This window comes from Idiotropiscis lumnitzeri, chromosome 16 (genome assembly GCF_059441095.1).
Source record: "Idiotropiscis lumnitzeri isolate Australia: NSW breed Sydney's pygmy pipehorse chromosome 16, RoL_Ilum_1.0, whole genome shotgun sequence".
Classification (NCBI taxonomy): domain Eukaryota; kingdom Metazoa; phylum Chordata; class Actinopteri; order Syngnathiformes; family Syngnathidae; genus Idiotropiscis; species Idiotropiscis lumnitzeri.
This window is the reverse complement of record NC_142406.1, coordinates 4,146,463-4,162,001: the sequence shown is the minus strand read 5'-3', so window position 1 is coordinate 4,162,001 and position 15,539 is coordinate 4,146,463. Positions and strand designations below refer to the sequence as shown.

The following is a 15,539-nucleotide window of genomic DNA, read 5'->3' as shown; positions in this document are numbered from 1 at the left end:
CCCAGCTGCATTACATCCACTCAACTCCAATGTGCTAATGAATTAAATATGCCATCAAGATCTGTGTTTCGGGTTTCCTTTCTTCTGTAGCACAGCTCACCGAGGTAACAGTAGTCATGACAACAGGGAGCGGGACTGGGGGTGCTAGAGGGGGATGATAATCAAAAGTGAAAACAAAAAAGGTACATTTAGAGGATTATTTCACTATGTATATCTTTAAGATGCTCCTCTACAGTAATGACCTATTATGAGTTGTGGGCCAAAAATAAACACACAGGATAATAGTGTAAAATGATCAGAAGACACAATCAATGTTACAGGCATAAAATACCAATTTATTAACTTTGCACATAAACACAAGAGTTCCCTGCAGGCTAAAATAATAAAAAAAAATGTATTTGAGCATTTCATAATAGCAACACTGCGTGAATGGCCCAATACAGGAGTTTCAACAACATGCGCCACCTACTGGTCAGAAAGTGTTGGACAGCCCCATTCATTGAATTGAAGCATTCCAATACTTTGTATTGCTATTAGAGAACACTAGCTGACAAAATTATAGAGCAGAGCTAAAACGACCCCCTCCATAAAAAAAAATAAAAAATACAAAGAACTCCATTAAGATAAGTAATATAACAAAGCGATAACAGGAATTCAACAGTTGCTCATGCTCTCCCCTTTGGGATAGAAATAACTTTCGATTTCTAATAGGTAAAAAGAGGTAACCTTTTTGTGACTTGAGAGGGGTGTTGCCATGGCAAAAGGAGACACCCTAAAAAAAGAGGCTTGGCCACAAGCATAAAGTTGGAAGGAGACAATGTGGAGGCTCACTACTGTAACTAGGCAAAGAGCAGAGGGGGTATGCTCTTAAAACGGGCTCGTGTGTGAACAGAGTACCTCGTTTGAATTTGAACACGGCCCAAAGAGCAGACCCGCCATTTACATCTTCGCCTGACAATAGATAGACATTGTGTGGGAATCTTAAAAAAAAAAAAAAAAAAACACGAGATTAAACAGATATTGCTAAACAGTCTCAACAAAGTGATAAACATTTACACCGAAAAAAAAAAAGATTTATATTTTGTCTTTATCCTTATAAATATGATTCCAAAATGTTTTTTTTTTTCTTTTTAAGTAAAATACTCTGGCATGCAGGCAAGCAAAATCTAGTCAACAAAAATGGTCTAAAGGCTAGAACTATACCACCAAATGCACATCTCCACTGATTGATACAAGCAAATGAAACATGGATGGGGAAAAAAAAAAAAATTACAGGGACAACAGTAGACCAAAAATCACAAATGGTGAGAATTATAGCTTTGTTTTCCCGCATTTTAACCATCAAACTGGGTTATATTGCTTTACGCTGCCATTTTACAAAACAGCACTAAGATAGTTTATCAGACTTGAGCTTCGTTAAATAGTCAATTTGTAAAACCAGATAAATATTAAACCACAGCCTCCCATTTGCCTCATAGCGCCCCCCCCCCTTTCACGCAATTCCAAAAATTATCGCATGCAATCCCCGGACAAGCCTCCCATTCTCGGCTTAAGGCCGTCGCGCACGCCTTCAACAGGTGAGTGCCCAAACTCATTCATAATAAACCTGCTGCTTTACGGGTGGTTTATTACAAAAGGGTTTTACCTTGAGCTGTACCCCCCTGATGAGGCGTGCGCGGCGACCGCCAACCCGACGCTCTTGGCTGTCCGGAAGCAACACTCGGAGGCGCCGCTCGTGCAACTACAGAAGGCAAGTGATGGTTTAATGAGTTAATCGAGAGGGGCAGTGCTCATGCTAAAGTCAATTCATTCAATCCAGTGTGGAAAAAAAAAAAAATGAGAACAAGGAACTCACACGTATCGCAAAACTTTTAAGAGTAAGAGGGGTATACATCAAATACACACAGAGTAATTGAAACCATTAAAAAAAAATTAATCTCATTGCCTATCGCAAACCGTTTGAAAACAAAGCCCCGCCCCCAATCTAGATCCACTACAATAACGATCCCTGATTGTCTCCAGCTAACCGATCAGAACCGACAGACGGTGACACACAGAAGCAGAGCTGCTTCATCACTCTGGAGTGCTACACGGAAGCCCCACCAAGCTTCAAGTTGTCCTTGAACCCGACGAAGGAAGCGTGACTATCCACTGTCGCCATTAGCCGGGATGCTACCACAAAGTTCCAACCAAAAAAAAAATAATAAAATACCTCAACCGCCCTTGCCCTGCAGCCCCTGAACTACTTGGAAAAAGATTTCACCGCAACTGACGTTAAAAAGGTCAAATCACAACAATTACAACAATGACAACCACGATAACGACATCAATGGTAGCACTAAATTCTAAACAACAGTTTTTAAGATGACCACAAAACATCCTTATATTAAAATTTTTACAAATCTGCTTTATTGATTCGTATGTATAAATGCATAAAGGTAATAGAGATCGAGAGTGCCCTCTGTTGCTTGCCTAGCGTCCCGGGTCAGTGCAATGAATTGGCCATCATTTGCAAATGAGACCTAAATTGAAAAAAAAAAAAAAAGGTCCTAGAAATTACTACTAAAGATATAAGTTTAAAAAAAAAAAAAAAAAATCCAGCAGAATCAGATAAACAGGTCCAAAGCAAAATCCTATTCGCCACACCGAAGGCAGCGCTGATACGGCTGCCCAGATGAAATGTCACCGACGACCGGAAATTAACCGTTGCATGTGTGCAAATCCCGTCCATCAAACTATTTGAATCAATAAGAGACCCGGGGGCTGCTAGAAATCCTCACAACGCCTCTACGAGGCCCGTTTAAGTCATTTCTCTCAAAGCTGCTCTAGGGATGTAAATATACGTTTATATGTACGGTATGTGTGAATATAAAAACAACAAATCTGAGGCATTTACAGCAGTTATCTCCTCAATTTCCCTTTACAATTCAGTGGCCTGCCATGAAAGCACGTGCGCACACACACACGCTCTCACACACACACACAAAACAACAGTACATGTATTTACAGAAGACAAACACGCATACACCGGCTACTCTTTCGCAAGGATGGGAGGAAAGCAGTAATGGGTATGGACACCCAGGTCACCTCGTTTGTAAAAGACCGAAGGAAGAAAAAGTTAAAACACACTCCTAAAAAGGAAAAAAAATATAATATATATATATTCTCAAAAGGTCAACCCCACCCCGACTCCATCACTTCATGTAGAGTTCCCTCCCGACCACCCAATAAAACCCAAGACCTTGTGACAGATTTTGCCCTGGTAGGCTTTGAGGTAAAAGTAGATCAGAGTCCTGCTTAGCTGGGAGAGCAAAAGTGCGTCGTCGACACAGGTGGTGCCAAAACACCCCATTGCTCAGTGTATCTTAAAAAATACGAACGCAGACATTCAGATTCAGAAAAAAAAAATTACAATAAAAATCAAACACAAAAATAATGGCTCAATTAGTAGTATGTGTGGGTTTTTTTTTTTTGTTTGTTTTTGTTATTTTCCTGTCTTTTTCCGTGCATTGGAAACCCCCTGCGGGTTCGCAGTGCTAAATTGCTGGTTTGAAGGGCGACCTGACTGGGAACGATGGATTGAGCTTATTTCATTCAAAAGCTACCGGACACAGAATCCCCGTCAAAGTGTCGCTTTGGTGCACATTTTAGGAAAATGGAGGGCAAAAAAAAAAGTGACTGATGATAAAGACAAGACGACGAGGAAAAGACGAGCAGATAATGGTTAAGAATACAGACGGGATGGAAGTCCACGCGTTGGACGGGCAGGTAGGCTCGCGACTTTAAGCGAAGTACATGGTGTGTTGGGTGTCATAGTGGATCTGAACTGCCTTGGCCAAAGCCTGGGGGTCACGACCGTTACTCTGGCCGGACACATGGCTGCCCTCAGCACTGCAAGACAAAAAAAAAAAAAAAAAAAAAGGGGGGGGGGGGGTCAATGTTAGCCTAATGATACAAACTAACAATTTCAGACACAAGCCAGAACTCACCTGTCATGGTCTTTGTCCACCAAATGGTATCGGGCCCGGAAAGCCACAAGCCTAGCGTAGTAGGCGGGTGCCGGGATGGAGACGGAGCGCGTGCAGCGGACGTAGGTGTGGCACAGCTGGTAGGTGAGGAGCTGCAGTTCATCGGCCGTGAAACAGTTGTCATCCCACAGGACGTGGTAGTGGGATGGACGACTGGTACCCTGGGGAAAATTATTAAAAATGTTATGCCAAATTTGCCTTCTCGTGGATTTAAGAGTATGTGTGGCTCACCTGAATTCCAGCGTGGCTGCACAGATAGAAATCAAACTCGGACGGATGTGTGATGGTGCTGTCGACTGTGGTCCCAGCGGGAACGTTGCCACTCTTCCCAACCTAAAAGCGCCGCACAGAAAGAACATAGAGTTTATAAATGTAATTGTACAAAAAATAATTACAAAAATTCTTACCCTCTCAGCTTTGTCAGAGCAGAAAAGACGAGTGTGGTGGCGTTTCTGGACCACAATGTAGGTGATGCCGGGCCGGTAATCTTCCTCCAGACTGATGCACGCCTTCCTGATGGCTATTAACTCCGGCCACGCTACCTGAAAAGGTACAACAGCAACAATTGGAAAGGGGTTGATCTATTTATTTAAGGAAAAAAAAAAAAAAGTCACGGCCATTTTTTATTATCAAACTGGTATAACCATTTTGAGATTTATATCATTGCTACGTTTACAAGGACAACATTTCTTTATCAATGCTACATGCATAATAAATCGTGTGGCACCTGTTTCATCTGGCCTTCAGACACGCCGCCCCGATAATAGATGATACGAGTGGGCTTGAAGCGTGTGGACTTGTAAAACTGGATCAGGAGCTCCCGCACCATGTTGGTCAGATCTTGAATGACCTCCTGACTGAAGAGCTGCTCCTAAAAAAAGAACACCCAAAAAAAAAAAAGAATTAACAACCTTCAGGTTTTTCATCCGAATTAATTTCCTCTTGTAAGAAACATTAACCTGTCCCCTATAATACTGCAAATGGAAAGGATTTAAAAACCTGGGACATGTCTTGACGGGACGTCTGGACTCGCACTGTAGCGCAGTAACGGCTGGGATGGCCATCCATGCTGCCCACCACTGCCGCGATAGATGGCTTCTTCCCATCACCTGCTGGAGGATGAGTGACATCTGCACCCAGGAAGATGACGGGCTGCTGGAACACGGACGGTCTGGACAAGACATTGAAATTCATTTTTAAAAAATTGCAAGATTATGGAGCTTCAAGAAGTCATTCAAATCAATTGATTTTAGTTTAATTATTTTGGGCTACACCACTGATATACTATGGACATATTTGATTGTTTACGTGGTTTGAACAGCTGCCATATAAAAAGATATCACGTTATTTTATTCGAAAATAAAGACAACAGACAGGATTTAATACAATGTCTAGAAATTGAATCGGGACTCTGGATTGGCAAATAGACAAAACCAAGTGACTCTGTGACTTGGGTACGCCCAAAAAATTAATAGAATTTTTTTTTTTGTAATGGATCCAGACCTCTGATGCGGCACTAGGACGTTGTTGATGCCTCCCAGCTTGGCATTGATCTTGAGGCAGAGGTTGGAGAGAGTTTGTGGGGACGTCTTTACAACATTCTTCACCTGAACGCACTGAGTGGCCATGCCGAGGAGGGTGTCTCCCACCCGCTTCACCTCCGCTGTGGACAACAACGCAGGGTTGACCAAATCGCCCAAAACAAAAAAAAAAAAAATCACTAAATATTCTTGAAGCCTCTTCTAGTTTTGCCTCATGCACTGTGACATAAAACAAAAAAACAGCGCACTTACCATAAACGGGCGTTTTGCCAGGCAGGATGACAACAATGAGCTGCAGCCCCACATAAGACATCTTGAGGTGCTTGAACATTGGCTCCACACTGTCCGCTCCTTGGGCATATTTACAGAAACATGGCTGGCCCTGAATGGGCATCCCAGCATCCTTTGAGATCTTACGCAATTGGTCAGTGAAGCTCCTACCAAAATTAAGCCAAGCTCATTAGCGGTCAGCAAGAAGCAGAAGACATCCAAAGCTCTCCATCGAGCGCAACGTAGCCTGTCGTAAAGCGTGCTATAAAGACGACCAAGAGCGTTTGCGAGCGATGCCACTCACTTCAACAAGTCCTCTCGGCACTGTTTCTGCGGCGCGAAGCACGCCACAGCCCAGACCTTGATCTCGATGCCGGCGTAGAACTGCTTGCCCCTCATGTCCCACACGCCCTGATTGGGCGTGGCCACCGTTTTATTCTGCGGAGAGAGTCCCTGACCTCTTAGTCAACCCCCCGGTTGGACGAGCCGATACACGAGATTTACTGAATGAATTCCAAGCCAAGAAGATAGCCACATTCAACTCTTTTGCAGTTTCATGCTTTGCACAGATTAACTTAATCTGTACATTTACTTTACGCTTGATAGCATGACTTAAACAGAATATCTCGCTCCTACTTCAGTATGATTGTAAAGACAAAAATACAAAAGGCCAGAAGCTTTCTTCCTCGGTTAACAAGCTTTACCAAAGTCGATTAAGAGCCGAGTAGGCCCCTTAGCAAATGACCCGAGTAGTTAATTGAGTTTCTTTAACCCATGTACATATCGGTATTGGTAAAGGATTATGTCAGCAATAGCAATTCAATTATTTCCAGCCTTTCCCATATTAAACATGCACGCAGAAATTCGAGGCAGCGGTGTAGTTTTTTTAAACAACTGCCGCATGCAAGCAAAACCAAACAGCACGCAGTTTCAAAATGAAATCTATACAATTCATTCAAAGCAAGGAGAGAAATGGGAGTTCACATTTAAAAAAGGTTTTCATTGGAAGCCGATTAGACTTGCAGTCCCAGGAGGCAAATGGCCAAGTGTTCAATTGAAAGTGGAAGAAAGAGCCGTGTTGAGCTCTTAAATCAAACATCGGGAACAACTGCAAATCGAGTGTGCAACAAAATAGGAAATCCATCCCAACGCTACTACAGAGAGATCAGAGGGGTGTATTTTGTGTCAGCAGAATTGGAGGGTGTTTTATTTCTTGAAAGAATGCCAAATTGCAACTCAATTGGCTTGTAAAAAAAATATTTTACCGCCGGACACGTTGCGCTGGGTGATAACAAGTCTCATCGACATCCTGATGGCCACACTTACTCGCAATCCTTGGAATCTCAATTCAGCCATTCTCACAGACGAGGGCAGTACGTTGACATTTTTTCAAATGGGTTGAAAAAAATCGTGTTGGAATATCTCACCATTATGATTTTCACATGGATCAACATAAAAACATTTACAGATAATTTGAGCATCAATCACACAACTTGGCTCGCTCTCTCCAGATGCGGACCAGCTGGCTGAATTGAGATTCAGTGGGTGAACCAGCAGTCTTTCGTGCTTAGGATTTTTGGAAGGGATTTGATTTTTTCCCCATGTCCTCAATGTGGGTCTAATAAAAAGGTCATCTTTATTAACAAATAAAATTCCATAGCGCCACAAATAACAGCTTATTAAAGCAATTAAATGTGTTAAATAAATTAAATTAATATGGAACCCAATTGAGGACGTTGGCGCGCCCTCGCCAACTGCTCCAGTTTCTCACATGACCCCTTTGTAAAATTAACTGCCCGCCCTTGGTATCGAGGATGTGCACACTGAGACTGCTGAGGTGCGCCACAGGATTTCCCCACACAGGACTCGTTCCAGGTTTACTTCATATTTAATTCCTCCTTGTTAGTTTGGACGGGATTGAATATTTTTTAGCCGTTAGGACCTTGATGCAGCAATGTGTGCTGTTATTTTGGATTACTATATAGATAACTCAACTACTCCTGCAAACCTGGAACAAAAAGCCCTTTTTTTTTTTTCCATCATTCATTCTGATGCCCCCACCAGTGCATTCATCATTTGGCTTTGCGACCCCAAAGTGTAGCCCCGTCCCGATACTCACCCTGCCACAGTCCCGCCCTGTGTCTGTACTCACCCGGCCCCCATACTGTAGCATGGGCGCTGGGAGCACTCGTCCTGTCACCTCCGTCATGTCATTGTGCACCACAATGCCAAATTCCTTCAGATACGGGTCGGGGCCCCCGACCATGCTGTTGCTTTTGACCTGGGCAAGGAGAAGGGAAGATTAGGACAAAAAGAGGCGAAGGAAATGAGGGCCAAGTGCATTCTTTTCATGCCAAGAGAAAAAGAAATGGATGTTTAGTTGAACACAAAACTAATTGCGCATTCTGCCCTCTTGTGGATGAACATTAAATTGTTCTTCCTGCAACTAAAAGTCACTGGCATACAAAGATGAACAGAAAGACATTCGTGTTAATAAAATAAATACAAATGTACGGCAGGCAATCCACTGCCATCGATGCCCACTATTAAATTCGGCACCACAATTGTTAGTCAACTAAATTTTTGCAATACACGGCAACAATGCGACTCATCTTCGGCAGCAATTAAGTTACTTAGAGAACCCCGACATATGTCTTCACTCACCAGTCTGCTGATCTCTTCTTGTCTGTCAGGGGCCGAGCGAGCGGTCGCTTTGATCATGGTGGACGTTTGGTTGTCGGTCAGCTTTTTGATACAGCGTTGTCCGGCTACAATGTTACACACCTGCAAGCGCCCATACAAAAAAGGTGAGCGATCATTAAGAGGAACTTTGTGAAAGTTGCTTCATGACATTAAAGAGGAAAAAAAATAAAATCATCTCCTCCTCACCTCCAATGGCAGATAAGTGTGCTTCTGTTCCTGTCCTACTTGCAGACATGGTAAATGTGGATACTTGAGCTGCAGATTGTACTTCTGCTTGAAATACTGAGCGACTGTGCACTCCATTGCCTGGCCATTCTCAAGCTGTAAGGGGAACCTGTCGAGAAAAGGACAATGTGGATAAACTGCAAAGAAACAATACAGGCAAAGTATTTTTTTTATTCAAATTCGCAAAAAAAAAAAAAAAACCCGAGATCGAGTAATCTAAAATGGCAAGAGCTGCAAGTAAATTACGTTTGGTGGCTGGCCGGCCGGCGCGTAACATTGCACACACGATACTTCCTCTTCATCTGACCACAGTGTGTGACCTCCACTTTCAAGCCTGTTAAAACAAGAAGACAAGTGCTACAGCAACGCAGGATTCAATTTCCACACATTTTCACTGTGCTCGTCGGAAACACAGTGATCGTTTGCACATCTCGCAACCCTTCTGACAAAAACTTTCATACGACACCATTTAGCCAACACTCACCTCGTATTTCCTTGGTAAATTTGACACGCTGCGAATCAGTCAGGGGTTTGGTCTGTTCGTTGATGTTCTGAATATCTAAAACTTCGCACATGAACTCAATCACAGGCTGTGCACGGTAGAACGCAGTGGCCGACACTGGGAGGGGTAAAAGAGAGACGCCACTTTATTCAATAGTCCCCCTCCATTAATTAGTAACTATGAGCAGAACAATTTCATGCATGAAATATCGCGGGCTGAGCACGGGACCAAATGGAACAGGCCAAAAGGAATGCGGCATTGATTATGTACAGATGCTTTTAGGGGGCTTCAAACGGGTTGCAGGCAGGCCCTATTTCAAGAACGTGAATTGGGTCGAAATGGTGCATCTTATGCACATAGCAGGTCCCTCTTCAAAACAATCTAATCGCCCAGAAAAATAATATTTCTTTTTCCGACCAGCCTTACCATCGATGTTGAGCATCATGTTCCACATAGCAGGACGGACGGACTGATGAAAACCAAACCACACTTCCCTGCCTCCACCCAAAGGATGGTAGTAGCCTTCAGGAGGAGAGAAGAACGAGCGCCCTACTGGAGTGTATCTGTGAAAAAAAAAATTATAATAAATCGGGATTAATCAGTCTGGAATGATTTGCACCAGCATTATAAGACAGCGACATATTTTGAAAAAGCTCTTGTAATAGACAAATAAATGAAGACCTCATGGAAGGGAGATGCCGCGTGATGACATCCAGAGCCTGAACGGAGTCCTCCGGGACTTCGTTCAGGTGACCGGACAAGGCTTCAAGGAGCATCTGAAGACTGACAACTGACACCCACTGCAAGGACACCTTGAAAGTTTGATCTTTCCCTTCACCGGGTAAGGTCACCTCCAGATCCACCTGAACGTGACGGAGAAAGTGTACAGGACAATACTTTCAACGGGAACAACTTTTATGGAACAGGATAATATATTATTTTGAGTGGGTGTGTCTTAGTTTCAGGAAACGTGTGATACGAACCCTGTCTCTCCCTATCGGCAGTGGATGCGCCGTGTACATGTTCCTCTTCCCATCATAACCAGGCTGTCGGTCTCCAAATATTTGCATCTTGAAGTGCCGCACCATCGTATCCACCACCTCCCTGCAAGGCAACAAAAAACGGGCGCTAAGGCGCGCCAGCAGGCTTCTCCAAATTGATGCAACGCTACCTGTTGACCCTCCGCGGCCGCTTCTCAGGCTTGATGTCGATATCATAATGATAGACATCAATCTTGGGAATCTGCACTTGGAAGTGGTTGGCCAGGAGACGGATGGGTTTCCCCACCGTGCCGAGGCCGGGACGCCGCGGAGGCTGGAACAGAGAGGTAGGGGCAGGCGGGCCTGCAGACAGGAAAGGAACAACCATCAATGACGCACTGCCCAGAACAAAAGAATGATGAGGAAATCATTGAATTGCAGATTTGTTTCCAATTTCAATAAAGCGTCTCAACACCAGGCTTGTTAACCATTTCCTGAGGGTCACCTGCATTGGAAATGGGCACACGTGCTGTGATTGATCCCCAACTCTGCGCCCCTGATCATGTGGGTCAAAGAGAGGCCAGTGAAACAATGACCTCCAATTATCAGTCGGCCCACCCCCAGCTCCACCCAGACATACGAGGGCACCCGCCCCAAACATTGAGACAAAGCCGAGGCTTCTCTCAGACAGACAGCGGCAACGCCATATGGAGGGGTGGTGCGCCGAGTCTGGGATTACCGTTACATTTGACACGGGGACGCAGATATCGCCTTATTGCAACAATATATACACATCATATAAAATTTTAAATCAAATCATCCTACCTAAATATAGTGTTGCAGATATGACCATTTATGTCACTGTCATCAAATTAGACCACAAAGTTTATCGGAAGAGAAGCTAATGACGTGAATGGCGCCGCCATATCGCAGCTCCCTCCTCCAGATACTGACTCATCCACCCCACCCTCACATGATTTCACCAAAAATGGGAAGATAAATGCTTTGTGATAGTAGTTCCGTTTGAATGCGATCACTTTGTTTATCTTCACGTTGAATTCATTGGACATGCATGACAACATTCAATGTCATCAGATTTGGTGTTTTTGAAGGAGGGTCGAGGCGAGGGGGGGGGGGCGTTTGCTTAATGCTTTTGTCAACTGACAGCTAAAGGACTGTGGGGGTCCTGATGAACTCCATGCAGCCACACGCTCCAGTTAACAAGTGAGGCGCGAGAGCACAGACAATCAGGACCCCATTGCCTCACCAAAACACATTCGCCTGTATGCCCCTATCAAGAGTGGGCCCCAAACGACACACCCGCCCCACCTCCACCCCCACAGCTAAACACTCTTCCAGCATCGTCGCAGTAGTTTGATTGCTGCCTTGCTATTGTTAGCTTTGTATGACTGTCTGCGTGTGACTCACCCTTCTTGACAATGCGAGGCGCCTTTATTACCAGTGTTGTCTTTATCAAATAGCGGTACGGTCTTGTCGTAACATGCGAGTTTAGTTGACGCCAGCGCTCGACGAGAAATGGGCCACAAACTCATTGGGGTCGAGCATTTAGAATTCATTGGTTTTTAGCGCTTTAGAGAGTTTTGTTAAATGACTGCGCTCCTTGTAAATGCCTTATTGCTTAATATAAAAATGCCATTAAAAATTAAAAAAAATATATTTTTTCCTAATCAGTAAATTAAAAATTATTTTTAAAAAATAAATAAAGATTTTTTTTTTTAAAAGCTGCCATGCCCCAACTTGGAAAAATGGATCATTGCAAACTGACTATGAAAAAAAAAATGTGACTTCACTAAGCAGTCTGTGCATCACAATATATTTTTCATACTCCAAACTAAGCGATCACTTATTCAGAATGAAAGTGAAAAACACTTTTCCTCATCTCCGCAGTAAGTTCGGCAATCTTTCCAATGATCATGGAGTCAGCGTGCACCATTCAGCTTGCATTTAAATGGCCACCTAAATGTCCAAAGACCACCATAGAAAACGCTTGTTAACTGCTAAGTGGTACAGTTCTGAACCTGCTTTGCATTTCCATCATGGGGAGCGTAGGCGGAATTGGAGATACGCTGACATTCTGTAGTCTGCTAATGGATTCAACAAAGACAACAATCGCGACGATGTGGTTTACTGTTGCTATAGACACACACACACACACGTTTCAATTAAGTTATTTTGGTACTCAAGTACCAAACTAATGTTTGTTGGTAATGGGGCTGAAAAGACACGCATTTATTTTATTTTTTTCCATCCACATTTACATGTGCCGCGATGAAGGTACAAATTTGCGTTAATGTGTCCCTGGTAACCACAGCGTGATCACGCAGTTGGACAGCTGGGTTTGTAGTGAGCATGATGGTCGGGCCTGGTGATGACTCAGAGACTGAACAGGACTAAGCGGCCTGTGCACTGACGCCCACACCTGCAAATACCTGGCTTAAGGAACTGCAGTCGACTGAGGGAAAGCTTCATTTATCACTTCATGAATTTGGGTTACATTCGTGCATACTCAACCATCAAGTTACCTTTTTTTTAAGACTCTCATTTGCCTCAGTTGTCAGTCCTTAGAGTAAACTGGTCTGTTTTTTTCCTCGTTGCTTAGTTCATTATTTAAGTAGCAAAACAGGTGTAAGCAAACATTTCCAATGTTCTAGCCAAAAACAGCATGAATCTCTCTGTAGGTCAAAACTGACAACTGAGTCATATTAGAAAGCGGAGGACCAAATTAAATTTACCACAGCCGATGTTAAACGCAACTGCATTGTTTTTTTTTTAGAATACTTTCAAATCCACAATTTCAATTGTCAATCTAAAATTGATGGGGCTTTCTTTACAAGAGTTTATCTGAAGTTTTGTTTGTTTTTGCAAGACCGACTGAAACGTTGAATGGTCCAAGGCCCGCCGCTGACAGAGACGCGGCTGACCCCGAATGGCCTGGCTCGGGTTCAGCAACTCGTTTGTAGCTGTTGGGCACAAGTTATGATTTGGAGATATTGCAAAAATGATCATACCAAACCAGTATGTACGGCATAAATAAATGTCAATTGTTTTACAATATTATTTAGAATTTCATACAGGATGTAACCATGGCTAGAAAGCAAAGAGTGGAGAGTCTTTGTCACTGATATGCACAGGTGCTGTCAGTGGAGGGGTGATTAATTGATTGCACACCCTGTCGAAAAAAATTATATTCCCTCTCCTCGTGTTGCGACAATCTGCGTCTTCCTTGACAATTGCAACATGTTTTTACAGAAAAGCATACCGTATGTGGAGCTTCAAACGCAATAAAGGGCTGTAATTTTTTTTATTTCAGTGCATCTTTAGAAGTGCAGTGCTCAATTGCTTGGCACGCACGTGTGAGTTGCCCATTTTTTTTTTTTAATTGGCGACCACTCCAGTCTGCTTCAATACTCATGGTGCAAGTTTGCTAAAATTGCAACAACGCATCATTTAGTTTGATTACAATTTAGTGGAAATCTACATAATAGTCGACCCAAACAAAAACATGAAAGCTTCCACGGGGTGTGAATACACACACCTGTGGATACTTGTCCAATTGATTTTCTCCCTGCATTCCATTGGCCCTTCCACAAACCCAGCATCTGTTAACACATTTACAATTTCCACTGCAAAAAAGTGCACCAATGAATTACTGTAATGCCGCTCTTCTTTGCTTGCATGAGTGAGCAAATATATTTTGGGAAAATGTTGATTATGCTCAACAAAGCAGTCTATCGCAAACAAGAGGAAGGATGTGTTTATTTGTGTTGCAAAAAAAAGGGGGGGGGGGGAAATCGCAGCTTGTAATTGTTATCGCCTGGTGTTAAGGTGCACGCTTCCTCCAGACAACTGCACAGCCGGGAAGTGGCTTTGTTATCATGTAGCAGATGAGTAACATGGAGCATGCCTGCAGCCGTGTGATGGTGAAAAGCGCCATCCATCTATTCCCGCTGTGTCCTCACATACGCATGGCTGCCGGCCAGGCAGATGAGCCCGTCGCAATAACACGACCACTAAAAATCACCAGCGACTTCATTTTCTTCGTTTTTTTTTTTTTTGGGGGGGGGGGGACGAATCTCGAACAGGAGGGCAGCCCAGAAAGCGAGCACGCTGTCCTCAAAAATAAAACGGCTCGAGATTAAGGGTGGGAAAAGATGTGGCACAATTTAACGAAGATCGACCAAGACAATGTCCCCCCCCAAAAAAATCGTGGTTTTGATCGACGTGGAAAAAAAAAAGTGTCGTGTAAACATCAACGTGAACACGCTACGACGCGGAAGGGAGGAAGGAGGTCCTAGTTAAATCCCCACTCACACAATACCAGCTCCGACACGACGAGACGTGCGTGCCTCACATAAATAAAAACCAAACGGGCATGTCCGCGGAACACGCACAATTCACAGACATTCGACGTTCGAGTAAAGGATTCCACTCCACGTCAAATAATGTCACGCGGGGTGGGTCTGCGTTTGTTTTGCCGTCAGTGCTTCGAGGCCTCAACGCAGCCGCGGCCCCCAGTGAACCCACACACCTGAACACACGCGTAGCATGCGCGGCTCATTCCGCTTCACGCTCGCCCTCTCATTTCTACTCATTTCTTACCGGGTCCGAGCGCTTCCATTGCCGAGGCCTCTCTCTCCGACTCTGTCCCGGCCTGGCGGCTCCGTACCGACGCTGAAATTGGGGGCGGTATCGCGAAGCTTAAAGTGGCTAATTTAAGAAAAAGGAATAAAAGACAGCGAGGAGTGCTGTTGACTGGGCTGGCTGACCCTAACTACTGATACTGCCGCTTCTGGCGCTGGGGATTTGTAACTGCGCATGCGCGAGTGGGAAGCAGGCAGTCGCTTTGTACGCATGCGCGAGTTCATCAATCGCTCATAAAACCAGTAAACACTAACACAAAATTTTAAATTAGTCGTTTTAGAAAACAATTTAACCGCATGAGTCTAATTATAAAATGAAAAGCTTGTGAGTAGATTATGGGCTGAATGCAGTCAGATCGGAATAATCTTTATTAGCCAAGTATTTGAGGCAGGGCAGCAGGTAATTCAATACTTTACAATAAACTACTTATTTTAGTAGTTTACGAAAATAACAAAAAGAAAATGAAGCGCAAGAATATAATATAGAAATACAATAAAATACCTTAATCGTAGGGGCAGCGTCAATTTTTAACCTGTATTTAAAAGCATTTACACTGAGATCTAACTTCAGTTCTATTGGCATCTTAATCCATTTGTGATCTGAATGTTTTTTCAGCTTGTAAAAGGCT

At 43.6% G+C, this 15,539-nt stretch overlaps 1 protein-coding gene across 3 annotated transcripts; it reads right to left on the bottom strand.

The window, feature by feature from the left end:
- Nucleotides 1-308: 308 nt before the first annotated feature.
- On the bottom strand, nt 309-15,051 carry LOC148320940 (protein argonaute-4). Of its 3 annotated transcripts, XM_088318698.1 has the most exons (20): nt 14,870-15,051; nt 10,441-10,612; nt 10,253-10,373; nt 9,951-10,132; nt 9,696-9,832; nt 9,252-9,386; nt 9,014-9,101; nt 8,729-8,876; nt 8,504-8,623; nt 7,959-8,120; nt 6,144-6,292; nt 5,822-6,006; nt 5,532-5,691; nt 5,028-5,199; nt 4,756-4,899; nt 4,436-4,570; nt 4,260-4,361; nt 3,990-4,189; nt 3,739-3,891; nt 309-1,741 (listed from the first exon to the last, which is right to left on the bottom strand). In XM_088318698.1, the coding sequence occupies exons 1-19, from the start codon at nt 14,886-14,888 to the stop codon at nt 3,783-3,785; spliced, it is 2,640 nt and encodes an 879-aa protein (XP_088174824.1). In that variant the 5' UTR covers nt 14,889-15,051; the 3' UTR covers nt 309-1,741; nt 3,739-3,782. The 3 variants fall into 3 exon arrangements, with proteins under 3 accessions (XP_088174824.1, XP_088174823.1, XP_088174825.1); XM_088318697.1 differs by having other exon boundaries at nt 309-3,891; XM_088318699.1 differs by having other exon boundaries at nt 309-3,891; nt 6,144-6,277.
- Between the last annotated feature and the right edge of the window lie 488 nt (nt 15,052-15,539).